Source organism: Mustelus asterias, chromosome 1, assembly GCF_964213995.1.
Source record: "Mustelus asterias chromosome 1, sMusAst1.hap1.1, whole genome shotgun sequence".
Lineage (NCBI taxonomy): Eukaryota > Metazoa > Chordata > Chondrichthyes > Carcharhiniformes > Triakidae > Mustelus > Mustelus asterias.
This window is the reverse complement of record NC_135801.1, coordinates 179548788-179576467: the sequence shown is the minus strand read 5'-3', so window position 1 is coordinate 179576467 and position 27680 is coordinate 179548788. Positions and strand designations below refer to the sequence as shown.

General features: G+C 43.1%; 1 protein-coding gene across 7 annotated transcripts in view; it reads right to left on the bottom strand.

The window, feature by feature from the left end:
• Window positions 1-20974, bottom strand: part of LOC144504323 (catenin alpha-2) — a 1369240-nt gene extending 1348266 nt beyond the window's left edge. For all 7 annotated transcript variants that reach the window (XM_078229613.1, XM_078229524.1, XM_078229870.1 and 4 more), the window contains exon 1: window positions 20873-20974. In XM_078229613.1, the coding sequence (XP_078085739.1) occupies window positions 20873-20974 (102 nt within the window). The remainder of the gene's footprint in view (window positions 1-20872) is intronic.
• Between the last annotated feature and the right edge of the window lie 6706 nt (window positions 20975-27680).

Sequence of the window (27680 nt, the reverse complement as noted above, 5' to 3'; positions counted from 1 at the left end):
TTATGGTGAATTTAAAACATTGGTTTGGCCTAAACTGGTATTTATATGAAGTAGTATGTCTAATTCTGGATACCACATTCTAGGAAAGATGAGAAAGCATTTGCGGATGGTGCAGAAAGATTTATGAGAATGGTTCAGGGAATGAGAGGATTCAGTTACATGGACAGACTGTTTTCCTTAAGAGAAGGGAAGGTTGAAAGGAGAATTGACAGATGTGTTCAAAATTAAGTTGGGAACAGAAACTGTCAGGGAAAGGCACTAATGAAAAGTGGAACTTTTTCAAGGAACAAATACTGGGTGTCCTTGATAGGTATGTCCCTGTCAGGCAGGGAGGAAATGGCCGAGCGAGGGAACCATGGTTCACGAAAGAGGTGGAATGTCTTGTGAAAAGGAAGAGGGAAGCTTATGTAGGGATGAGGAAACAAGGTTCAGATGGCTCGACTGAGAGTTACAAGTTAGCAAGGAATGAGCTGAAAAAGGGGCTTAGGAGAGCTAGGAGGGGACATGAGCACGGCTTTGTCAAGGGCAGGTCGTGCCTTACGAGCCTGGTTGAGTTCTTTGAAAATGTGACCAAACACATTGACGAAGGAAGAGCGGTGGATGTGGTCTATATGGACTTCAGCAAGGCGTTCGATAAGGTCCCCCATGCAAGACTTCTTGAGAAAGTGAGAGGGCATGGGATCCAAGGGGCTGTTGCCTTGTGGATCCAGAACTGGCTTGCCTGCAGAAGGCAGAGAGTGGCTGTGGAGGGGTCTTTCTCTGCATGGAGGTCAGTGACCAGTGGAGTGCCCCAGGGATCTGTTCTGGGACCCTTGCTGTTTGTCATTTTCATAAATGACCTGGATGAGGAAGTGGAGGGATGGGTTGGTAAGTTTGCTGATGACACCAAGGTAGGTGGTGTTGTGGATAGTTTGGAGGGATGTCAGAAGTTGCAGCGAGACATAGATAGAATGCAAGACTGGGCGGAGAAGTGGCAGATGGACTTCAACCCGGATAAGTGTGTGGTGATCCATTTTGGCAGATCCAATGGGATGAAGCAGCAGTATAATATGAAGGGTACCATTCTTAGCAGTGTAGAGGATCAGAAGGACCTTGGGGTCCGGGTCCATAGGACTCTTAAATCGGCCTCGCAAGTGGAGGATGCGGTCAAGAAGGCGTACGGCGTACTGGCCTTCATTAATCGAGGGATTGAGTTTAGGAGTCGGGAGATAATGCTGCAGCTTTATAGGACCCTGGTTAGACCCCACTTGGAGTACTGCGCGCAGTTCTGGTCACCTCATTACAGGAAAGATGTTGAAGCCATTGAAAGGGTGCAGAGGAGATTTACAAGGATGTTGCCTGGATTGGGGGGCATGCCTTATGAGGATAGGTTGAGGGAGCTTGGTCTCTTCTCCCTGGAGAGACGAAGGATGAGAGGTGACCTGACAGAGGTTTACAAGATGTTGAGAGGTCTGGATAGGGTAGACTCCCAGAGGCTATTTCCAAGGGCTGAAATGGTTGCTACGAGAGGACACAGGTTTAAGGTGCTGGGGGGTAGGTACAGAGGAGATGTCAGGGGTAAGTTTTTCACTCAGAGGGTGGTGGGTGAGTGGAATCGGCTGACGTCGGTGGTGGTGGAGGCACACTCGTTGGGGTCTTTTAAGAGACTTCTGGATGAGTACATGGGATTTAATGGGATTGAGGGCTATAGATAGGCCTAGAGGTGGGGATGTGATCGGCGCAACTTGTGGGCCGAAGGGCCTGTTTGTGCTGTGGCTTTCTATGTTCTATGTTCTAAGTCCTTGGCGGGTCGGATCAAGGAAAACCCCAAGGCTTTTTACTCTTATGTGAGGAATAAAAGAATGACCAGGGTGAGGTTAGGGCCGGTCAAGGACAGTAGTGGGAACTTGTGTATGGAGTCAGTAGAGATAGGCGAGGTGATGAATGAATACTTTTCTTCAGTGTTCACCAAGGAGAGGGGCCATGTTTTTGAGGAAGAGAAGGTGTTACAGGCTAATAGGCTGGAGGAAATAGATGTTCGGAGGGAGGATGTCCTGGCAGTTTTGAATAAACTGAAGGTCGATAAGTCCCCTGAGCCTGATGAAATATATCCTAGGATTCTTTGGGAGGCAAGGGATGAGATTGCAGAGCCTTTGGCTTTGATCTTTGGGTCCTCACTGTCCACGGGGATGGTGCCAGAGGACAGGAGAGTGGCGAATGTTGTTCCTCTGTTTAAGAAAGGGAATAGAAATGACCCTGGTAATTATACCCCCGGTTAGTCTTACTTCGGTGGTTGGTAAATTGATGGAAAAGGTCCTTAGGGATGGGATTTATGACCATTTAGAAAGATGCGGATTAATCCGGGATAGTCAGCACGGATTCGTGAAGGGCAAGTCGTGCCTCACAAATTTGATAGAATTTTTTGAGGAGGTAACTAAGTGTATTGATGAAGGGAGGGCAGTTGATGTCATATACATGGATTTTAGTAAGGGGTTTGATAAGATCCCCCATGGTCGGCTTATGATGAAAGTGAGGAGGTGTGGGATAGAGGGAAAGTTGGCCAATTGGATAGGTAACTGGCTGTCTGATCGAAGACAGAGGGTGGTGGTGGATGGAAAATTTTCGGATTGGAGGCAGGTTGCTAGCGGAGTGCCACAGGGATCAGTGCTTGGTCCTCTGCTCTTTGTGATTTTTATTAATGACTTAGAGGAGGGGGCTGAAGGGTGGATCAGTAAATTTGCTGATGACACCAAGATTGGTGGAGTAGTGGATGAGGTGGAGGGCTGTTGTAGGCTGCAAAGAGACATAGATAGGATGCAAAGCTGGGCTGAAAAATGGCAAATGGAGTTTAACCCTGATAAATGTGAGGTGATTCATTTTGGTAGGACTAATTTAAATGTGGATTACAGGGTCAAAGGTAGGTTCTGAAGACTGTGGAGGAACAGAGAGATCTTGGGGTCCATATCCACAGATCCCTAAAGGTTACCACTCAAGTGGATAGAGCTGTGAAGAAGGCCTATAGTGTGTTAGCTTTTATTAACAGGGGGTTGGAGTTTAAGAGCCGTGGGGTTATGCTGCAACTGTACAGGACCTTGGTGAGACCACATTTGGAATATTGTGTACAGTTCTGGTCACCTCACTATAGGAAGGATGTGGAAGCGCTGGAAAGAGTGCAGAGGAGATTTACCAGGATGCTGCCTGGTTTGGAGGGTAGGTCTTATGAGGAAAGGTTGAGGGAGCTAGGGCTGTTCTCTCTGGAGTGGAGGAGGCTGAGGGGAGACTTAATAGAGGTTTATAAAATGAAGAAGGGGATAGATAGAGTGAACGTTCAAAGACTATTTCCTCGGGTGGATGGACCTATTACAAGGGGGCATAACTATAGGGTTCATGGTGGGAGATATAGGAAGGATATCAGAGGTAGGTTCTTTACGCAGAGAGTGGTTGGGGTGTGGAATGGACTGCCTGCAGTGATAGTGGAGTCAGACACTTTAGGAACATTTAAGCAGTTATTGGATAGGCACATGGAGCACACCAGGATGATAGGGAGTGGGATAGCTTGATCTTGGTTTCAGATAAAGCTCGGCACAACATCGTGGGCTGAAGGGCCTGTTCTGTGCTGTACTGTTCTATGAGGAGTCTGGACAAAGCAGATGGGGTTAACATGTTCTCTTGGTACAAGGATCGAGAACCAGAGGATACAGATTTAAAGGCAATTGGCAAAAGAACCCAAGACAATATGGAGGGGAAAAAAACATTTTAGCGCAGTGAGTGTTTAGGATGTAGTGTGCACTGCCTGGGAGCATAGTGGAGGCAGATTCATTTGCAACTTTTGAAAGAGAATTGGTAATTGGCTGGAGAGAAAACAAATTGCAGTGCTACAGGGAAAAAGCAGGGAAATGACTCTAGATTAGCTAGTTCCTTATGTTAACTATTCTATGATTCTCCCTGCCTAGGAGATTCACAGTGCTACCAAATTATAAGCTGGTAATGTTTTTTTCATTTAACTCCATATTGCAACTTGAAGTGAAGAACAGTAGTTTCATTGTCTCAACAAAACATCAAAACATAGAAAGATCTAACATCCAACGTGTTAGTTTTCACAAAGACCAGACTGAAATCACCAGAAGTTATATGTTTGGGGAAAAAGCTAACAAACATTCCCACTGAAAACACAGCACAGCATTATCCACAGTATAATAGGGATAGTTATTAGAGCTGCAGTGAGGCTTACAAATTGAAAAATAGATCTGCCCAATGTGAAGCTGCATTGAGACAGCAATGTCATTTTTTAAAAATAGTTACATAATTGGTTGTTGATTTGTCTCAACAAGATCACAGGGCAAACAGTTGAAAAAGACAATGTGATTCTTTTCAGCTCATCCATCCAGGAACTACACTCGAACATTGACTTCTCAGCTGGATAACTTGCAACTGCAATCCTGTATTTACATTTGATTAAGGAATATGGGCTCAAAACAATTTTAGTTATATTTTTTTCTATTTATTCATTGGATGTGACATTTTTGGCAAGGGCAACCGGTAGAAAATAGTGGGGAGTCACCTTTTTGACTCCAACTGAGTAGCTTATTAAGCCATTTTAGAGGGCAGTCAAGAGTCAGTCATATCACTGTGGGAAGCCAGACTAGGAATGGATGGCAAAATTCTTCACCTGAATAACACAAGAAAACCAGATGACTTATGGCAATCCAATAATTTCATGGTCACCGTTACTGACACTGACGTTTTACTCCAGATTTAGTTAACTAATTGAATTTTAAAATTCCCAAGCTGTTGTGTTGGATTTTGAACATGTCAATGGACTTTTAGTCTGAGCTTCCGGATTACTATCCAGAAACATAACCACTATACCACATACCCCTGATGTGAAGCTATATTCTAAATTGTCTTTCCTACATGACAAGGAATTAGTTTTGTGGATCTTCCACAAAAGACTTTCAGGGCCTGGAGCTCTCCCGTGAGTCACAAAAATCATAGCTAGTTGCAATGCTCAAGGTGAGATTACGCCAGAGACTATGGTCTGGATTTTATCCTAAAAACAAGTTCTGTGCAGTAAACCCAGAATAATGGATTCCTCAGTGTTTTACAGAATTTAACTGCAGAGTGCCTGAAAATATTATTCCACCAATAGGCAGCCTGACTGACAAGGCCAAAGCCTGTAAGGACAGGCAGGAGTATTCGGAAAGAGCAAATGGTCAAGGGGGAACCTTGTCAGAGAGCCTGATGGTTGTTGTGGACGAAGCAAACAGATCGCTGGGGTATGATGTTTACTGGATAGCTTGTTGGACTTGGAGGAAACATTTCTGCTCATCCTGGCCCACAAGCAGAGTTGGAAAGCAACGTTATTTATGGATTGAGCCTTTCTGATCTCCTTGATGCTGGTAAGTTTTCTAAGGCCCGTTAAACCCAGCCACCAGTGATTTACCACCAAAGCCTCGACTTTCACAGGAGACTAAGGAAATTTGGCATGTCCGCCACAACTCTCACCAACTTCTACATCTGCACCATAGACAGCATTCTTTCAGGTTGTATCACAGTTTGGTATAGCTCTTGCTCTGTCCAAGACCGCAAGAAACTACAAACGCTCATGAGTGAAGCCCAGCCCATCAATCAAACCAGGCTCCCATCTATTGATTCTGTTTACACTGTCTGCGGCCTTGGAAAAGCAGCCAACATAATCAAGGACCCCATGTACCTTGGACATACTCTTTTCCACCTTCTTCCATCGGGAAAAAGATACAAAAGTCTGAGATCACGTACCAACCGACTCAAAAACAGCTTCTTCCCTGCTGCCATCAGACATTTGAATGGATCTACCTCGCATTAAGTTGATGTTTCTCTACACCCTGGCTATGACCGTAAAACTACATTCTGCATTCTCTCCTTTCCTATGTACGGTATGCTTTGTCTGTATAGCGTGCAAGAAGCAATACTTTTCACTGCATACAAATACGTGACAATAATAAATCAAATCAAGAATTGAATAACTATTATAACAAATCCATACAGCTTCATTTATTATTTTTTTTAAAACTGCTCCCAGTAACTAAACTGGTCACAAGGGAATGCATTCACCTCAAGAAGGGTCTGTGTTTCCAATTGTTTGTATTTTGACTTCAAACATGATTGCAAACTAAATGTTTTTAGGAATTTAATTAGCTCAATGTAGCAAAAATGGTAAAAGGAGAATAGCTTGCTCAACACTAAATAGTTCAACAGTCTATGCCAGTGGTTCCCAAAGGGTGCGGCGCGCCACACTGGTGCGGCGAGAGAGGATGGCAAGTGTGGCGGGAAGATTCAAGGACAATCAAAGAAACATTTAAACATGGTTTAAACAAGCATTGTTTTATACTTTCTGGATGTCCCATGATCATACTATAAAGTAGTTGTGTTCTATGTTATGAATCAAGCACTGCTCGGAGTTGTTTTTTTTTGTTTTTGAATGTATTTCTTATCAATAAAAAATTTGGTGTGGCACGAGCAAATTTTTATTCCGAAAGTGCAGCCCAGTGAAAAAAGTTTGGGAACCACTGCTCTATGCCAAGCGTTGTCCAAAACACCCAAGATGATAAAGTTATTATATGTCTTAGTTAATTGGGAACTAAGTTACAGATTTAAAACAATTACAGAGAGAAAAAAGGGTGGTTAGAAAGATTCCTTTAAACATAGAATGGAGACTTATTTACCACAAGTCCCCATATACTTTTTAAAAATGAATTCAATTGCTAAAAAATAGAGTTGGGATGGATATGAGGAGTTAACAGCAAAGTGGGCTTAAACAAAATGACTTTCTTTAATCCCAATTGGTTTCCAAACTCTACATATCCAAAGATTCTTAAATTGCAGGTTAGGACCTTCTTTCAACAGACTGTGGCTGGAATTTTAACATTCTGCCCACAACGGGAATCGGAGCAGGTGAGGGGCAGACCATGGAAAGGTCTGTTGATCTCGGGAGATGCGGGGCGGGGGGTTCAGGACGAGCGAGGCAAAAATACAGAAAAATTCCACTCTTGCTTTGTAGTTGTACATGACTATCCATCTCTCCACCTCATAAAAGGTAGCTCACTCAGCTTGTGAAAATCTGCTTTAACCCAATCCATTGTTCTAATTTTCATACTTTCCCCCCTTTTCGATTTGGATCTGAAAGTTCATTTTGGTCACTACCGCCCACATTTAGTTCATCTTATTTTCTACTTTCATTATTGATAACCCTTGTACTCATATTAACATACTGCTGACTACACATTTTAGGGACTCAACTTTCCTCCATTTCATTAAGCATTCTTTTTGTTTCACACAAGATAAGTGATTGGGGTCCGGCTATATTAGCATGGACGAAGGATTGGTTTATTTACAAAACAATAGTAATCAATGAGCACTTCGAATTACCAACGTGCAACTACGGTATTGCAAGGATCAGTACTTGAGCCTCAGCTATTTGTAATCTACATCAATGGTTTAGATGAGGGGACAGAGTGCAATGTATCCCATTTTGCTGACAATAAAAAGTAAACTGTAAGGAAGACCTTGGGGGAAGTGCAACCTGATTTCACACTGGCAGACTTTTGACTCTTTGGCACCCATTAGATTTTCTCCTCCCGCCCACCTCCAAACCCGTCGCAGGCAAAGTGGGAGAATTCTGCCCACTAACTTTTTTTCTCTCTCCACAGATGCCATCAGGCTTGCTGAGTTTTTCCAGCATCATCTTATGTTAAAGCATTAGAGCCCCAGATAATTAAATTAATTGAAAATTTAATCTGCGAAGAATGCCCTCATTCTTTGCAGACTAAATTTTGGCAATCTCTACAAATTCAACTAATGTTTATAAAAAATATGAACTAATCAGATAATTGCAGGCATGTTCAGCATTAGATGAATCTCAGATACTGAATTCTACTTTTAAGGCAGCAAGAAATACAGATCTCTTCCCACAGAAAAAACTCCAATATCTTAGTTACAATAAAAATTTTATTGTGCCAAAATAAATCAATTCTAAGAACACTTATGAAGCAGCAAAGAATTACAATTCAGGAATGGAGAAAGTTCACATTATTACAATCAATAAAATACACATGTTTTATCAGCCGGATCGAAGTAATTTTTAATGTTCTTCAGGCAAAGACAACTACGAACTTTATTCTTTATGCTTCAATTGAATTTATACTGTAATGTTAACATAACAAAAATAGAAACAGACGAGGAAGAATTAAATTAGCTGAACCACATCAATGATACAATAAGCTCAGCTCATTTATTTGGAATAGCAGCATTCCAAGTGGTGAATCAAATTAAAATGATTATTAAAGTCAATGAAGAGAACAGTACAGTAATACAATAAAATGATCTGCAGTCACCTTACTATTTCAGTTTTAAGTTGTTTTCTCATTTTCTGCCCATTATATTGTTTCCTCTTCACTGCTTTATCATTCCATCCCTATATTGTGTCTAGCAATGATCGTCATGAGAGCAAAAGATACAGATGAAAATGTGGGTTGTTGGAAGTTAAATCACAATTAGTTTTGAAACTTTGACTGCTTGATTCCCAGCTCATGTTAGTACTGGACAAGTCAGACCCCAGACTGAAACTTGGCTTTAAAGATCCTAATAGAGTCATAGAGGTTTACAGCATGGAAATAGGCCCTTCGGCCCAACTTGTCCATGCCGCCCTTTTGTTTTTTTAAACCCCTAAGCTAATCCCAATTGCCTGCATTTGGCCCATATCCCTCTATACCCATCTTACCCATGTAACTGTCTAAATGCTCTTTAAAAGACAAAATTGTACCCGCCTCTACTACTGCCTCTGGCAGCTTGTTCCAGACACTCATCACCCTGTGTGTGAAACAATTGCCCCTCTGGACACTTTTGTATCTCTCCCCTCTCACCTTAAACCTGTGCCCTCTAGTTTTAGAGGGTTCTAAAAGAGAACTTTTAGACTCCCCTACTTTGGGAAAAGGTATTGACTATCAAGCTGATCTGTGCCCCTCATTATTTTAAAGACTTCTATAAGACTTCACCCCCCTCAGCCTTCTACACTCCAGAGAAAAAAGTCCCAGTCTATCCAGCCTCTCCTTATAACTCAAACCATCAAGTCCAGGTAGCATCCTAGTAAATCTTTTCTGCACTCTTTCTAGTTTAATAATATCCTTTCTATAATAGGGTGACCAGAACTGTACACAGTATTCCAAGTGTGGTCTTACCAATGTCTTGTACAACTTCAACAAGACGTCCCAACTCCTGTATTCAATGTTCTAACTGATGAAACCAAGCATGCCGAATGCCTTCTTCACCACTCTGTCCACTTGTGACTCCACTTTCAAGGGGTTATGAACATGTACCCCTAGATCTCTTTCTTCTGTAACTCTCCCCAATGCCCTACCATTACTGAGTAAGTCCTGCCCTGGTTCAATCTACGAAAATGCATCACCTCACATTTATTTAAATTAAACTCCACCTGCCATTTGTCAGCCCACTGGCCCAATTGATCAAGATCCTATTGCAATCAGAGATGACTTTCTTCACTGTCCACTATGCCAGCAATCTTGGTATCATCTGCAAACTTACTAACCATGCCTCCTATATTCTCATCCAAATCATTAATATAAATGACAAATAACATTGGACCCAGCACTGATCCCTGAGGCACACCGCTGGTCACAGGCCTCCAGTTTAAAAAAAACAACCCTCTACAACCACCCTCTAGCTTCTGACAAGAAGCCAATTTTGTATCTATTTAGATACCTCACCCTGGATCCCGTGAGATTTAACTTATGCAAAAACCTACCATGTGGTACCTTGTCAAAGACGTTGCTAAAGTCCATGTAGACAAATTCAACTGCACTGCCCTCATGGTTACCCCTTCAAAAAACTCAATCAAATTTGAGAGACATGATTTTCCACTCTCAAAGCCATGCTGACTGTCCCTAATCAGTCCTTGCATCTCTCAATGCCTGTAGATCCTGTCTGTCAAAATACCTTCCAACAACTTACCCACCACAGATATGAGGCTCACTGGCCTGTAGTTCCCAGGCTTTTCCCTGCAGCCCTTTTTAAACAAAGGCACAACATTTGCCACTCTCCAATCTTCAGGTACCTCACCCGTGACTATCGATGATTCAAATATCTTGGCTAGGGAACTGCAATTTCCTCCCTAGCCTCCCACAATGTCCTGGGATACACTTCATCAGGTCCCGGGGATTTATCTACCTTGATGCTCTTTAAGACTTCCAGCACCTCTTTCTCTGTATTATGTACACTTATCAAGACATCACTATTTATTTCCCCAAGTTCCCTAACAGTAAATACAGATGAGAAATATTCACTTAGGATCTCACCCATCTCTTGTGGATCCGCACATAGATGACCTTGTTGATCCTTAACAGGTCCTACTCTCTCCCTTGTTACTCTTTGCCCTTTACGTATTTGTAGAAGCTCTTTGGATTCTCCTTTGCCTTATCTGCCAAAACAATCTCGTGTCCCCTGTTTGCCCACCTGATTTCTCTCTTAACTCTACTCCTACACCCGCTATACTTTTCAAGGGATTCATTTGATCCCAGCTGCCTATGCCTGTCATGTGCCTCCTTCTTCTTGACCAAGGCCTCAATATCCCGAGTCATCCAGGGTTCCCTATTTCTGCCAGCCTTGCCCTTCACTCTAAAAGGAATGTGCTTACCCTGAACCCTGGTTAACACACTTTTGAAAGCCTGCCTGATACCAACAAAATTGGCCTTGCCCCAATGTAGAATTTTAACTTTTGGGACAGACCTATCATTCTCCATAGCGATCTTAAAACTAATAGAATTATGGTCACTGGTCCCAAAGTGATCCCTCACTAACACTTCTGTCACCTGCTCTTCATTATTTCCCAAGAGGAGGTCAAGTTTTGCCCCCTCTCTAGTCGGGCCATCCACATACTGAATGAGAAATTCCTCCTGAATACACTCAACAAATTTCTCTCCATCCAACCGTCTAATACTATGGCTGTACCAGTCAATGTTGGGAATGTTAAAATCTCCGACTATTATCACCCTATTTTTCTTGGAGCTATCTGTATTCTCCTTACATATTTGCTCCTCAATTTCTCACCAACTATTTGGGGGCCTATAGTACAACTCTATCAAAGTGATTTCCCCCTTCTTATTTCTCAGTTCTACCCATATAGACTCAGTGGCCGAACCCTCGTATACATCCCCCCTCAGTACGGTCGTGATGTTTTCCCTAATCAAAAGTGCAACTCCCCCTCCTCTCTTACCTCCTGTTCCATCTTTCCTATAGCATTTGTACCGTGGAACATTGAGCTGCCAGTCCTGTCCCTCCCTTAGCCATGCTTCAGTAATTGTTAAAACTTCCCAGTCCCACGTACCCATCCATGCCCTGAGTTCATCTGCCTTGCCTGTCAGGCCTCTTGCATTGAAATAAATGCAGTTTAATCTGGACTTCCCTTGATCTCTGTCTTGCTTTTGCTTGATCTGTCTGGTACTCGGATTACTGACACTGCCTTTACTACTTAATGTGCTCTCTTTAACTTCTGTGCTGTCCTCAAACTTCTCTTCTGTCTCCCTACTGCTTTGGATCCCATCCCTCTGTCAAACTAGTTTAAACCCTCCCGAGTGGCTCTAGCAAATCTCCCCGCCAGGATATTAGTCCCCCTCCAGTTTAGGTGTAACCCGTCCCTCTTGAACAGATCACCCCTTCCCCAAAAAAGATCCCAATTATCCAAAAATCTAAATCTCTGCCCCCTGCACCAACTCTCAAGCCACGCATTCGTCTGCCTAATCTTCCTATTCCTACTCTCACTAGCACGTGGCACTGGCAGTAGTCCAGAAATTACTACCTTCGAGGTCCTGCACTTTAGCCTTCTGCCTAACTCTCTATATTCACATTTCAGGACCTCATCCCTTTTCCTACCCAAGTCATTGGTACCAATATGTACAATGACCTCTGGCTGCTCACCCTCCCCCTTAAGAATGTCCTGCAATCGCTCAGTGACATCCTTGACCCTGGCACCAGGGAGGCAACACACCATCCTGGAGTCTCAATTGCGGCCACAGAAACACCTGTAGAGAGTCCCCTATTACTACTGCTCACTTGCTCTTTGCCGACCCTGCTCTACAGCAGAACCAGGTGTGGTGCCACAGGCCTGGCTGCTGCTGGTATCTCCCCCTGACAGGCTATTCCCCCTCAACAGTATCCAAGACAGTATACCTGTTTGAAAGGGGAATAACCACAGGAGATTCCTGCACTACCTGCCTGCCTCTCCTGGTGGTTACCCGTCTACCTGTCTGAACCTCTGGTGTGACAACCTCCCTGTATCTAGTGTCTATCACACTCTCTGCCTTCTGTATGCTCCGCAGTGCATCCAACTGCCACTCTAACCGAACAATGCGGTCTGTGAGGAGCTGCAGCTGGACACACTTCCTGCAGACAAAGTTGTCAGGGAGATTAGATTGCTCCCTAATTTCCCACATCTGGCAGGAGGAGCATACAACTGCCCTAGCTGCCATACTGCCCTTATACAGGGAAAAAGATAAAAGAATCTCAACTCACCTTTTTCTTGCTTGTGGCCCTCCTGAAGACTTTTTTTTTGGTTAGAGGGGGAGGTCGGGAGGGAAACACTGAAGTAGTGTTTGGGGATTAACTGTCCCTTCACAGCAGCTCCTCCACAAACCACCTTCTGGTCGCAGTGACTGCACCTATGCAAATGTTACCTGCAACCACCAATCACCTTCGTTGCTCTGCTGCCCTCAGCTGGACACTTGCCTTCACTCGAAGAAACACTAATTTTGTGTTTTTTTTAAAAAAAAAGATCAGTGCAGCTCCAACAACACTCAAGAAGCTTGACACCATCCAGGACAAAGCTGGCTGCTTGATTAGTACCCCCTTCTAAAAACATTCACTCCCACCATCACCAACAAACAGTGGCAGCAGTGTGGAACATCTACAAGATGCATTGCAGAAACTCACCAACGTTTCACACCCATGACCACTACCATCTGGAAGGACAAGAGCAGCAGATACCTGGGGACACCACTATCTGGAGGTTCTCCTCCAAGTCACTCACCATCTTGACTTGGAAATATATCACTGTTCCTTCACTGTTGTGGGTCAAAATCCTGGAACTCCCCCCATAACAGTATTGTGGCAGTTCAAGCAGCCAGCTTACCACCACCTTCTCAAAGACAACTAGGGATAGGCATTACATTCTGGCCTAGCCAGCGATGCCCACATCCTGTGAATTAATTCTTAAAAACTAATATTGGTTAAAAAAAAGAGACATGCCATCAAAACATTTCATCTTGTACTCATTAAGAGCGTTTGCAAGAATACCAATAGTAAAGGGAGCAACAATTTATGCAATGGGAAAATAGAGTGCTGGTTAGTTGGCAAGTTGATTCTGATTGATAGAAACACTGCCATGGAAAACACACCATGGAACAGTTAGCTGCCAAGCTGTTGCTCAAACCAGACAGGCCAATTCTGGTGAAGGCCTTGCCATGGGGAATAAAAAAGGTGCAATGCATGGACATCCTCCTGCTGACTGCGTTGAACAGGGCCATCTGTGAACATATGTAGCTTTTAGCAAGTGGCGTTTTTGCTAAATCTATGGCTGGTATCCATTTCACACTCGTGGCATAACAATGATCTCCTTATTGAAATAAGCCTTGTTTTGCCCTCACATCTCATCCAACAACTTGAGATTGGTGTTAACGCTCTACCATCTCTGAAGGTTCGGGAGGTAATAACAAATCAAGTGTAGTTCTCAACTTTCTCTGTCTTCCCAGTAATTCCTTTTTTTTTAAACCATGGAGACCATTCACTTTACATATTCTTGTTTTCAAATGACCCTGCTAAAAATGCTAAAAAAATTGCAGCATGCTGCTGCGCAGAGGGACCTGGGCGTCCTTGTGCAGGAATCTCAAGGAGTTGGTTTGCAGGTGCAGCAGGTAATTAAGAAGGCAAATGGAATTTTGTCCTTCATTGCTAGAGAGATGGAGTTTAAAAACAGCGAAATTATGTTGCAGCTGTATAAGGTGCTGGTGAAGCCACACCTGGAATACTGTGTACAGTTTTGGTCTCCTTACTTGAGAAAGGATATACTGGTACTGGAGGGGGTGCAGAAGAGATTCACTAGGTTGATTCCGGAGTTGAGAGGGTTGGCTTATGAGGAGAGACTGAGTAGACTGGGGCTATACTCATTGGAATTCAGAAGAATGAGGGGAGATCTTATAGAAACAAATAAGATTATGAAGGGAATAGATGAGATAGAAGCAGGGAAGTTGTTTCCACTGACGGGTGAAACTAGAACTAGGGGGCATAGCCTCAAAATAAGGGGAAGCAGATTTAGGACCGAGTTAAAGAGGAACTTCTTCACACAAAGGGTTGTGAACCTGAGGAATTCCCTGCCCAGTGAAGCAGTTGAGGCTACCTCATTGAATGTTTTTAAGGCAAGGATAGATAAATTTTTGAACAGTAAAGGAATTAAGGGTTATGGTGAGCAGGCGGGTAAGTGGAGCTGAGTCCACAAAAAGATCAGCCATGATCTTATTGAATGGCGGAGCAGGCTCAAGGGGCCAGATTCCTGCTCCTAGTTCTTATGTTCTTATGACCCCAGTGTTACAGCAAAGCATCCCTCTATTCATATATGCCAGACAGTCTGGAATCTCACTCTTCTCAGAGAGCTTTTTTCTTACTTGAGTCTTCCTTCTGGCACATTAATCTTTAATTCTGACATTGATTTTTCCCCAGCCTTCGAATATTTTAAGTCTGAGGACCCACAATGTTCTTTTCTCCTACTCACGATCTTTTCTCTATGTTCTCAGTGAAACAAGATCCCGACTTGTTGCCAAGTTCTTTTCTGTGATGACCTAACTATGCTAAAAGTTGTGGATTTTTACACACGAAGAAAAGACGTGGCGGGGTGGGGGCGATCTTACCATCGCCAGCCAATTGACAAGATGAGCCGATAAGATCATGCAAGAGTCAAGAAATTAGGTTAGTGCCAGATCCCTAACCTCGCGCATTCTCACCGGCATGGGATATCCGGCAATGTCAGCATCACACCCATTCCCGGCGTGAGGCTGAATACATTATTTAAATTAAATTTAAATCTCATTTCCATGTGATTACTAAACTTGGGACATCATTGTCCAGGCTCATTTGCCTCTGTGGCCTCACCAGAAGAGGTTCTCTCTGGCGAGAATCACAGCTGGACCCCAGCAACGGGACCAGATATGATGGCTTTGCAGGTAGAATCGGAGGCCATTGAGTTTGTGGGAAAGGGGGGATGCCCCTTGGGCAGTGCCAGCCTGACCCCCTGGCAGTGAGAGGGGGCCTGCTGCCACTCTGCATCTGCAATCGGTGGGGGGAGGGATAGGGGTCTGGATGGATCGCAATAGGCTGCAGGCCCTCCACGGTAGCGGGAGCGTGTGGACTGTCTATTTGAGGCCATGAAGGCTGGCTGAGGGAGGCAGCAGCTTTTCTTTTCTCACGGCAGAGGGACCTGTGCATGCGCAATGATGCCCTCTGCTGCTCTCAGCCAGTGTTCACCCCTCCCCCTTGAGACAAGAAACAGTTTTTGATGTTTTCCTTTCCACTCTTAAGTATGTAGGATCACAGATTTAGACTCACCTAAAAAACAGATCATAAACTATCGCTTTTTCATGCTCATCCTGGACTGAGAATTTTTTTCATAAGATTGCCCCATTGATTTGTGCATGTAGATTCAAACCAACAACAACAACAACAAAGCGGGTCTTGCCTGTACAGAGTATGAACAAAGAAAGAAAAAGAGCCTGTAAAGCACTCCGGTGACATCACCATTAAATCATGTCATCAGCTCTTGAAGAAAGTACTTAAATATATAACAGAATGAAACTACAAAACTATTTAAGATCATCAATCAGTATGGCTCACATATGTATGTTAGAAGTTAGATATATTCACAGACTGGGCCCTGGTGATAGATGTAGGGCAGATGTTAGAGGTAGGTTCTTCACTCAGAGAGTAGTAAGGGCGTGGAATGCCCTGCCTGCAGCAGTAGTGGACTGGCCAACATTAAGAGCATTTAAATGGTCATTGGATAAACATATGGATGATATTGGAATAGTGTAGGTTAGAGGGGCTTTAGATTGGTTTCACTGGTCGGCGCAACATCGAGGGCCGAAGGGCCTGTACTGCGCTGTAATGTTCTATCCTTTGCAGAAATGGACATATGCACATACATATCATGCCTTTTTCAACAATACAAAAGCTTGGGGACAGCCGTTCCTGATCCATTCCTCTTACAATGCCTTGGCCAGAGTTGACCTGTCTGGTTTGAACTTGAACAAAAGCTTGACAGTTAACTGTTGCCTGGTGCATTCTCCATGGCAATGCCTCTATCAAACTTAGAACATAGAACATAGAACATTACAGCGCAGAACAGGCCCTTCGGCCCACGATGTTGCACCGACCAGTTAAAAAAAAAAACTGTGACCCTCCAACCTAAACCAATTTCTTTTCGTCCATGAACCTATCTACGGATCTCTTAAACGCCCCCAAACTAGGCGCATTTACTACTGATGCTGGCAGGGCATTCCAATCCCTCACCACCCTCTGGGTAAAGAACCTGCCCCTGACATCGGTTCTATAACTACCCCCCCTCAATTTAAAGCCATGCCCCCTCGTGCTGGATTTCTCCATCAGAGGAAAAAGGCTATCACTATCCACCCTATCTAAACCTCTAATCATCTTATATGTTTCAATAAGATCCCCTCTTAGCCGCCGCCTTTCCAGCGAAAACAATCCCAAATCCCTCAGCCTCTCCTCATAGGATCTCCCCTCCATACCAGGCAACATCCTGGTAAACCTCCTCTGCACCCTCTCCAAAGCCTCCACATCCTTCCTGTAATGTGGGGACCAGAACTGCACACAGTACTCCAAGTGCGGCCGCACCAGAGTTGTGTACAGTTGCAACATAACGCTACGACTCCTAAATTCAATCCCCCTGCCAATAAACGCCAAGACACCATATGCCTTCTTAACAACCTTATCTACTTGATTCCCAACTTTCAGGGATCTATGCACACATACACCTAGATCCCTCTGCTCCTCCACACTATTCAAAGTCCTCCCGTTAGCCCTATACTCAACACATCTGTTATTCCTACCAAAGTGAATTACCTCACACTTCTCCGCATTAAACTCCATCCGCCACCTCTCGGCCCAACTTTGCAACCTGTCTAAGTCTTCCTGCAAACTACGACACCCTTCCTCACTGTCTACCACACCACCGACTTTGGTGTCATCAGCAAATTTGCTAATCCACCCAACTATACCCTCATCCAGATCATTAATAAATATTACAAACAGCAGTGGCCCCAAAACAGATCCCTGAGGTACACCACTTGTAACCGCACTCCATGATGAATATTTACTATCAACCACCACCCTCTGTTTCCTATCCGCTAGCCAATTCCTGATCCAATTTCCTAGATCACCCCCAATCCCATACATCTGCATTTTCTGCAGAAGCCTACCATGGTGAACCTTATCAAACGCCTTACTAAAATCCATATATACCACGTCCACTGCCTTGCCCCCATCCACCTCCTTGGTCACTTTCTCAAAAAACTCAATAAGGTTAGTAAGGCACGACCTACCTGCCACAAAACCATGCTGACTATCACCTATCAATTCATTACTCTCCAAATAACTATAAATCCTATCCCTTATAATTTTTTCCAACATCTTGCCGACAACAGAAGTGAGACTCACCGGTCTATAATTCCCGGGGAAGTCTCTGTTCCCCTTCTTAAACAATGGGACAACATTCGCTAACCTCCAATCTTCTGGTACTATACCAGAGGCCAACGACGACCTGAAGATCAGAGCCAGAGGCTCTGCAATCACTTCTCTTGCCTCCCAGAGAATCCTTGGATAAATCCCATCCGGACCAGGGGATTTATCTATTTTCAGACCCTCCAGAATATCCTGCACATCCTCCTTATCAACTGTAATACTGTCTATTCTACTCCCTTGCAACCCAGTGTTGGCAACTTGGGTTGCCAACACTGGGTTGGCAACCAATCAGCACTTTCTTCTCATGCAGCATAAATTGTTGTTCCCTTCTACTTTTGATATTCTTGTGAACTGTCCAAATGAGTGCAGTTTGAAAAGTTTTGACAGCAGCCCTTTATTTTCAGTAATACTTAAACTCTGTACTACCAAGTGACTATTTATAACTAATTCCCTAATCTTGAAACATAGATGAATCATGTAAATTGACCATCATGAACATTTGCATCCAAACTTGTCTTTAAATTAAAGTGCAGAAAACCTTATCTAGAAATTAGCATTATACAACCATATTTGGAAAGTAAAGGGGAATCAATCAATTTAGTTAAAATTGTGGTATGACTACCATACATAGTTATACAACCCTGAAAAGCACTATAAATATGGGAAGCACAATCAGGTTTTTAGATTCACTCAACTCACTTGAGCATCTCTCAAGGTAAGGTTATGTCTATTAGAGCAGGTTATTGATGATCCTCCCCTTAATTTAGGTCAGAGGCATCTTGCAACGTCTTTCACCAAATTGGAAATTTAAGCTAAATGTTACTTTAATAACTGATAGATATCCTTTTAAAATATTTTACTGCAACAATATTTGTATTTAAATTTGGCTTCTCAACCATAAGATTTTTTTTTCTGTTTTATTATTTTTGCCATTGACTGTCTCCCCAATTATGAAGTGCATGCTCAATTCTTTACTCAACTTCCACGTAATTTAGAATTCATGTTGTCACACAGTCTTCTGTATCACTAACTCATGGTTTCCATATCTGCTCCGCCATTCAATACAAACATGGCTGATCTCATTCTGACCTCAACTCCACTTTCCTGCCTATTCTCTATCGCCTTTAACCCATTATTAATGAAAAACCTGTCCATCTCCTTCTTAAATTTACTCAATGCCCTGGCATCTTCCGCATTCTGGGGTAGTGAATGTGCCACTATAACCATTGTGCTGCCTAATAAATAACCCCTAACCCCATGTGATCTTACCTTGTGTATTTACTTTTTATGCAGCACCTTATTAAATACCTTCTGGAAGTCCAAATATACGGCATTTACAGGATCCCCATTGTCCATTTTGCTTGTTACATCTTCAAAGAACTCGAGTAAATTAGTTAAACATGATTTACTCTTCACAAAACCCTGCTGACTCAGATAGATTGTGTTTTGACTTTCCAAATGTCTCGTCATTACTTCCTTAATAATGGATTCTGACAATTTCTCAATGACAGATGTTAAACTAACTGGCCTATAGGTAGGAAGGAAAAATGTGTCCTGCAAAATGAGTTCAGGGAGTTAGGAAGGCAGCTGAAATGGGGTTGTATTCTCAGGAATACACCCTGTGCCGTGTGGTAGTGAGGCAAGAAATAGGAAGATAGTGCAGCTTAATAAGTGGTTTGAGAGTTGGTTCAGGAGGGAGGGCTTTCAGATTTTTAGATCGCTGGAATCTCTTCCACAGTAGATGATACCCGTACAAAAAGGACAGGTTGCACCTTAACTGGGAGGGCACTAACATCCTAGCAGGGAGATCTAATCATGCAGTTGGGGTGGATTTAAACTAATAAGGCAGGGGGATGGGATCCACAACAGTCAGAGACAGTACAGAGACTGTGGAGAACTGAGTGAGTGGGTCCAGTCAGGCTAAGAAAAATAAAACAGTGTACAAAACATGACAGGACAGATGGTCTGAGATGTGTTTGCTTTAACGCAAGAAATATGACAGGCAAGGCAGATGAACTTAAAGCTTGGATTACGACATGGAACTATGATGTTGTGGCAATTACAGGGGCTGGGATGAAAGAAGGGCAGGACTGGCAGCTTAGCATTTCAGGATTTAGATGCTTCAGGCGAAATAAAGAGGGTGACAAAAGAGATGGGGGTGTTGCTTTACTGATGAGGGAGAATGTCACAGTTATACAGAGGGAGGACACCTTGGTGGGGTTATGCCGTGAGGCCATATGGGTAGAACTCAGGAACAGGAACAGTGCAATCAGGTTGTTGGGGTTGTATTGCAGTCCTCCCAACAGCCAGCATGAAGTGGTGGAACTGATATGTCGGCAGATTATGGGAAGATGGAAAAACAACATAGTTGCTGTGATGGGCAATATTTACTTCCCCAACATAGACTGGGATTTCTTTAGTGATAGGGCCTTGGATGGGACAGAGTTTTTTCAGTGTGTCTAAGGATGCTCCTTGAGGCAATATGTAGGTAGTCCAACTCTGGAAGGGGCCATCTTAGACCTGGTTCTAGTAAACGAGTCCGGACAGATGATTGATGTTTCAGCAGGGTACCATTTTGGGAACAATGATCACAATTCTATAAGTTTCAAGCTACTTGTTGAAAAGGATAGTAGTCCCAGAGTGAAAGTACTGAACTGGGGGAGGGCTAACTACGACAGTATTAGGCAGGGATTAGAGAATGTAGACTGACGGTGGCTGTTTGAGGGTAAATCCATATCCGATATGTGGGAGTCCTTTAAAAGTCAGCTGTTAACATTTCAAGACAAGTATGTCCCTGTAAAAATGAAGGATAAAGATGACAAGATTCAAGAACACTGGATGACAAGAGAGATTGCGAACTTCGTGAAAAAATAAGGAGGCATACATAAATTTCAGAAAATTGAAAACGGATAAGGCTCTTGAGGAATACAAAGATAGCAGGAAAAGGCTTAAATTTAGGAGGGCAAAAGGGGCCATGAAATGTCCTTTGTAGGCCGGGTTAAGGAGAATCCCAAGGCCTTTTGTGTGTAAAAGGATTTGCCTTTTTTATTGAAGTTTGCATCTACAAAGCAGTTACTGAAACTAATTCCACTTCTCTCACCTGTGTGACCAATGGTTCCAGTAACCGTTCTACTGTCACAGTCCGTATTTCCAAGCTTTTGGGATCCCACTTAAGAAGAATAGGCGATGTTGCAGTTGTCATGTTTGGCTGAAACAATAAAATTAATGTTTTATGAACATACATAGAAAAGCTCCTTTAAAAAACATATCCAAAACTGTCGATCTATAAAATAATTGATTAACTAGATGGTGAACTGGAGGGCAAATAGTCATTAACCAACTATTGAATGGCAAGAAAAATATTAATTTAAGCATTTGTTCATCCTATTCCGTGAAATATTTCTGGGAAAATGCGCCAAACAATTGAATAATGTTTACAATGGCAAAAGTACCAAGGAACCATAGGGCCCGATTTTACCAATCAGAGCCTAAGGGCGGGATCCGGGCGTAATACGAATCCAAGCCCGGAATCCTCTTTGCAGCGCACCCATACGCGTTTTGCCGGCTCCAGCCCGATGCGCGCTGTCGGCGGTGCTTAGCGCTGGCGGACCGATCTGAGTTGTGAACTGTGCATGCGCAGTTCGAAAAAAATCCAAAGCAGCGCGCCCGGGCGCGAAATTCAAAACAGCAGAGAGAGCAGAGAGAGGGCGTGGGGGGGGGTGATGGATGGACTTGGGAGAATCTTGCAAACTGCAAATAATATAGCATCCTCTTTGTGCTGCCTAATTATCTCTGGGAAAGGTAATTTAACTACAGTGTCCTAGTGAGCAAGTTGTGACCTGTATAATACATTTGTGATCTGTAACTGGATTGTTGATGCTCAAATGTTTAGAGTCCTATAGTTGGCAGAATTGTCCCCGTGGTGGAACTTGGTTGGAAATAAGATTCAAAGAGATTACTACATCTGGGAAACTAACCATAGTGAAAAGAAGCTTGTATTGGCAACTCTTCTCTCATATGCCATGGCAGATGTGCCCCTAGTTATGAATGTGACTTGCATGGGCAACGTTGGGTGCAGCTACTCTGCCTCTGGAGCAGCCTTGGATCCTTTGTCATCTTGTTTTCATCTGAACATTGCCCAGAATTAGAGGAATCCCCTTTGGAAGATAATGTCAAAGTTATAATCGCAGGAACTAAAAACCTGAGTCAAAAATCTGGGATAATATTCCAGAACATGGATGGGGGGGGATATACATTTTGAAATATTATCCCAGATTTTTGACTGTCAGGTTTTTAGTCCCTGCGATTATAACTTTGACATTATCTTCCAAAGGGGATTCCTCTAATTATGGGCAATGTTCAGATGAAAACAAGATGACAAAGGATCCGAGGCTGCTCCAGAGGCAGAGTAGCTGCACCCAACGTTGCCCATGCAAGTCACATTCATAACTAGGGGCACATCTGCCATGGCATATGAGAGAAGAGTTGCCAATACAAGCTTCTTTTCACTATGGTTAGTTTCCCAGACGTAGTAATCTCCTTGAATCTTATTTCCAACCAAGTTCCACCACGGGGACAATTCTGCCAACTATAGGACTCTAAACATTTGAGCATCAACAATCCAGTTACAGATCACAAATGTATTATACAGGTCATTACTGGCCCACTTAGGACACTGTAGTTAAATTACCTTTCTCATAGATAATTAGGCAGCACAAAGAGGATGCTACATTATTTGCAGTTTGCAAGATTCTCCCAAGTCCATCCCCCCCCCCCCCCCACCCAAACCACACACTCGCAGAGACGCCACGGACCTGGGACAGCGGAATGGCCGCGACTCAAGGCACACGTAAGTACCGGGGAGCCTCCGAACACAACGCGCCTACCTCCTCGCCAACCCTCACTGAGGAAGCGCCGGCTTCCGACTTTTATTTACCAGGTCGTTAAAAACGCGGACGCGGATTGGGCCGCACGGTGGTAAAGTGGGATTTGGTGGTAGAGTTGGGCGCGCGCTTCATTAAGTCGATTTAAATGCATGCAAATACATTTAAATCGGTGGGCCGCCCGATCCAGGCGCGGGCCCAGCCACGCTCTGCTAGGAATTGGGTGCGCACTGCGTTAAAGGCCCGACGCCCAACTTTACCGCGATTTCGCGCCTGAAAACGGGCGTGAAGTTTTAGTAAAATCGGGCCCATAGAATCCCTACAGTGCAGAAGGAGGCGATTCAGCCCATCGAGTCTGCATCAAACTTGGAGGCGTACAAAACTAAGTGTATGCAACCTGACCTTAATTTAGCCTTTCAATCTCATTGAAAAAGAGAAGATTCTGAAGGGATTTGACAGGTAGACACACAGACTGTTTCCCTTGGCTGGGGAATCTAGAACACAGGGGCACAATCTCAGGATAATAATTATTTACAACTGAGATGAATAGAAATTTCTTCATTCAAAGGGTTTTGAAACTTTGGAATTCTCTACCCCAGAGAGTTGTGGATGCTTTGTCATTGGATATTTTAAGGCCAAGATAGTTAGATCTTTGGTCCCAGGGAATAGAGTGATATGGGTAGCAGGCAGGAAAGTGAAATTATGACTAAGGATCAGCCATGATCATACTGAATGGCAAAGTAGCCTCGAGGGCCCTGTAAGTCTACTTTCACTGCTATTTCTTGTTATGTTCTTAAATTCTAGCATCATTGTTGTGAATCTGAACTGCAGGTCCTGTAAAGCCAATAAATCTTTCAGTTCCCAAAATTGAAAGTAGAACTCCAGATATTGACTAACCAAAATTCTGTACAACTCAGGCTTCCTCTTGAGAGAATGGACAACATTCTATTAACATCTCATTTTATTTTATTACAGAGTACTAGCTTTTCTGACTTAAACATACGCACCTAAATTTCCCTGCTCATCCATAGATCCTACACACTTGTCATTAAGAAAATATTGCAAATATTGCACTTTGACTTGCTTGGATCCAAATTGGATTGCTGCACACATCCCCATGTTAAACTCCACAAGCCATGATTTTATCTACTCACATAGTCAGTCTATGTCCCTTTCTAACTTCCTGCTCCCAGCTACACAATTTGCTGTGCCTCTTAACTAGGTATCATCTGCAAATTTAGATGTATAATTTTCTCTCACGTAATTCAATTCATCTATGTATTTAATTAAAAGGCCATGATGTACATCCTGTAACCAGAGGCTGTTTCAATATGTTCTCCCTTCTGAACAAATTAACATGTGTCCTTTGACACCCAGGGTTAGTAACTATTTCAATATGTACATCATGAATCTTCACAGGAAGAGTATTAACTGGCTGTTTCATAAAGTCAATAACTGGTTCAGCCATCTTGTTTTCATTCAGTTTAAGGGAACAGGTATTGCAACTTTTTACAAACTTCACTATTGCATCTCTACAGTTTACTTTGTTATTCCTGATCAGGTCCACAAATACCCTATCAGCAGCATACTACTGGATTGTTGTGTCATCATACTTTGATCAATAATTACTCAAAAGTAAAGGTAATGAAAAACTCAAGAGTAATGTAAATAAAACAGTTAACACCTTTATAAATATTCTCCTATGTAACTTTCTTTTACTTTGGTTTACTTAATGTAAATGAAGTTAAGACATGGCAGCGCAGCTCAGTCGCGTGGAATACCTATCCTGTAGCACAGAGAAAGTCATGGTCACTAACGGTGACCTAGATGAGCACATTTACAGGAAGTGTCACTGAGCAGACACAAGGGTCAATTGTGAAAGGACATAGTAGTAGGGTGAGGGACATGTGATTTAGAAGGGATTTGAAAAAAAATATTTTCACTCAGTGTTGGGAATCTGGAACGTACTGCTTGCGAAGGTAGTGGAGGCCGGAAACCTTACAACCTTTAAAAAGCACTTGAATGAGAACCTGAAATATCACAACATTCAAGGATATGGGCTAAGTGCTGGAAAATGGGATTAGCGTGACTTTTGTGGTAGTTATTATTGGTGCAGACTCAATGACTGAAGGGTCCTTTCTGCACTGAATTACTTTATCACTCTAAACTGAAGTAAATGGGTACGATTTAATTGTCATTACGGAGATGTGACCAAGGTTGGGAACTGAATATCCAAGGATATCCGGCATTTAGCAGAAGTACTGCAGCACAGTATTAGCACTACTGCCTCAGTGCCAGGGACCAGTCTGGGGTGAATGTATGACTTGGGTGCTCATTTGACAATGGTGTCTCTCTCTCTCCCAGGGAGATATCTGCAAATTGACTGGTGTCTCTCAGTCCCCCCCTCTCTCTCAGGGAGATATCTGTACACTGACTGGTGTCTCTCCCCATGTCAGTGTGGGGGGTTTCCTCCAGGTGCTCTAGTTTCTGCCACAGTCTAAAGATGTGCAGGTTAGGTGGACCAGCCATGCTAAATTGATGTTTCCACTAGTAGGAAAATGAGAACCAGATGGCACAACCTCAGGCTAAAGGGACAATCCTTTAAAACCAAGATGAGAAGGAATTTCTTCAGCCAGAGAGTGGTGAATCTGTGGAACTCTTTGCTGCAGAAGACTGTGGAGGCCAGATCATTCAATGTCTTTAAGACAGAGATAGATAGGTTCTTGATTAATAAGGGGATCAGGGGTTATGGGGAAAAGGCAGGAGAATGGGAATGAGAAAAATATCAGCCATGATTAAATGGCAGAGCAGACTTGATGGGCCGAGTGGCCTAATTCTGCTCCTATGTCTTATGGTCTAAATTACCACTTAGTGTCCAAAGGTGTGTAGGTTAGATGGATTAGCTATGGCAAATGCACTGGGTGACAGGGATAGGGTGAAGGGGAGGGCCTGGGTGGGATGTTCTTTTGGAGAGTTGGTGCAGACTTGATAGGCCGAATGGCCACTTTCGGCACTGTAAAGATTCTATGATTTTATGGATTCTATGGATGGACAAAAAGGAAATGGAGATGGGATAACAATCTTAAGAAGAGATAAGATCTGGACATTAGAGAGAGGATCTTAGATCAAAGCATCAAGATGCAAAATCAATGTGGGCGGAGCTAAGAAACAGTAAATATTGGTGGGAGTTGTCGTGTAACTGCAGTGTTAATGTTGGGCATGGCAGAAATCAGGGCATTAGAAATGCATGTAATGTGGGTAATTTAGCCAACTTCAATTTAAAGCATACACTGGGTTAACTAAGTTGGCACTAATGCTGTGGAGGGAAAATTCCTGGTGTGCATAGGAGATATATTTCTGGAGCAGTACATTGAGAAGCCAACTAGGGAGTGGGGTATTTTGTATTTAGTGCTGTGCAATAAGAAGAGGTTAGTTAATAACCTCGCTGTCAAGGAGCCTTTGGGAAATAGTGACCATAACATGAAAGAATTTCACATTAAGTTACAGTATGATATCATTCATTCTGAAACTATGGTCATAAATCTGAAGAAAGGAAATCATGAAGGTATGAGGGGAAAATTTGTGGATTAGGAAAATACACTAAAAGATTTGATGGGACACTGGCAATGGCTAGTATTCAAATAATGACTACATGTTCCACAACAGATGTACATGCATCCAAGGCACAAAAAAAACCCAAAGAAAAATGCATATCAACCATGGTTAACAAAGAAATTAAAGATTGCATTAGACCAAAGGAAATGGTTTATAAGAATACCTGAAAAAGTGGTAAGCCTGAGGATTGGAAGCAATTTAGAACACAGCAAAGGAGGATGAAAAAACTGATTAAGAAAAGTAAAGAGAATGTGAATGCAAACTTGCGAGGAACATAAAGGCAGACTATAAAAGCTTTGTTTGGAATGTGAAAAGGAAAAAATCAGCTTCGACAAATGTGGACTCACTACGGGTGGAGCAGGAGAATTTATTGTGGAGAACAGGGAAATGGCAGAGAAACTAAATAGTTACTTTGCATCTGTCTTCACAGAAGAGAATTTCCCAGAAATATTATACAGCGAGAGACTTGTGAAATTAAGGAACAAAAATAAATTAATATTTGTGAAGTAGTACTTGAAAGTTGATAAATCCCCTGAGTCAAAAAAGATACGGTAGCACAGTGGTTAGCACTGCTGCTTCACAGCTCCAGGGTCCTGGGTTGGATTCCCGGCTCGGGTCACTGTCTGTGTGGAGTTTGCACATTCTCCTCGTGTCTGCGTGGGTTTCCTCCGGGTGCTCCGGTTTCCTCCCACAGTCCAAAGATGTGCGGGTTAGGTTGATTGGCCAGGTTGCAAATTGCCCCTTAGAGTCCTGAGATGCGTAGGTTAGAGGGATTAGCGGGTAAAATATGTGGGGGTAGGGCCTGGGTGGGATTATGGTCGGTGCAGACTCGATGGGCCGAATGGCCTCCTTCTGTACTGTAGGGTTTCTATGATTTCTATGATACATCCCAGAGTATTGAAAGAGGTGGCCAGAGAGATAGTGAATGCATCAGTGGTTATCTTTCAAAATTCTGGAAAGGTTCCTGTGGACTGCAAAGTAGCAAATATAACCCTAACTATTTAAGTAGAGATGGTGTGGAGATACTGGCGTTGGACTGGGGTGGACACAGTAAAAAGTCTGTATCCTTCTTACACACAGGCTTTCGGAGCACTGCTCCTTCATCAAATGAGCGCATCTGAAGGAGCAGTGCTCTGAAAGTTTGTGATTCCAAATAAACCTGTTGGACTTTAACCTGGTGCTGTGAGACTGCTTACTTTAAGAAGAGAGAAAGGGAGAGAAGGGAAAACTACAGACCTACTAGTTTTCAACAGACAGAAAGTAGAAATAAATGGATAATTCTCAGGATGGCAAGCTGTTCCTTGTGGGGTACTGCAAGCTGTTCATCATCTATATAAAAGATTTGAATGTGGGGACCAACTGTAATATTTCAAATTTGCTGATGAAACTAAACTGAGTGGGTTGAGGGAA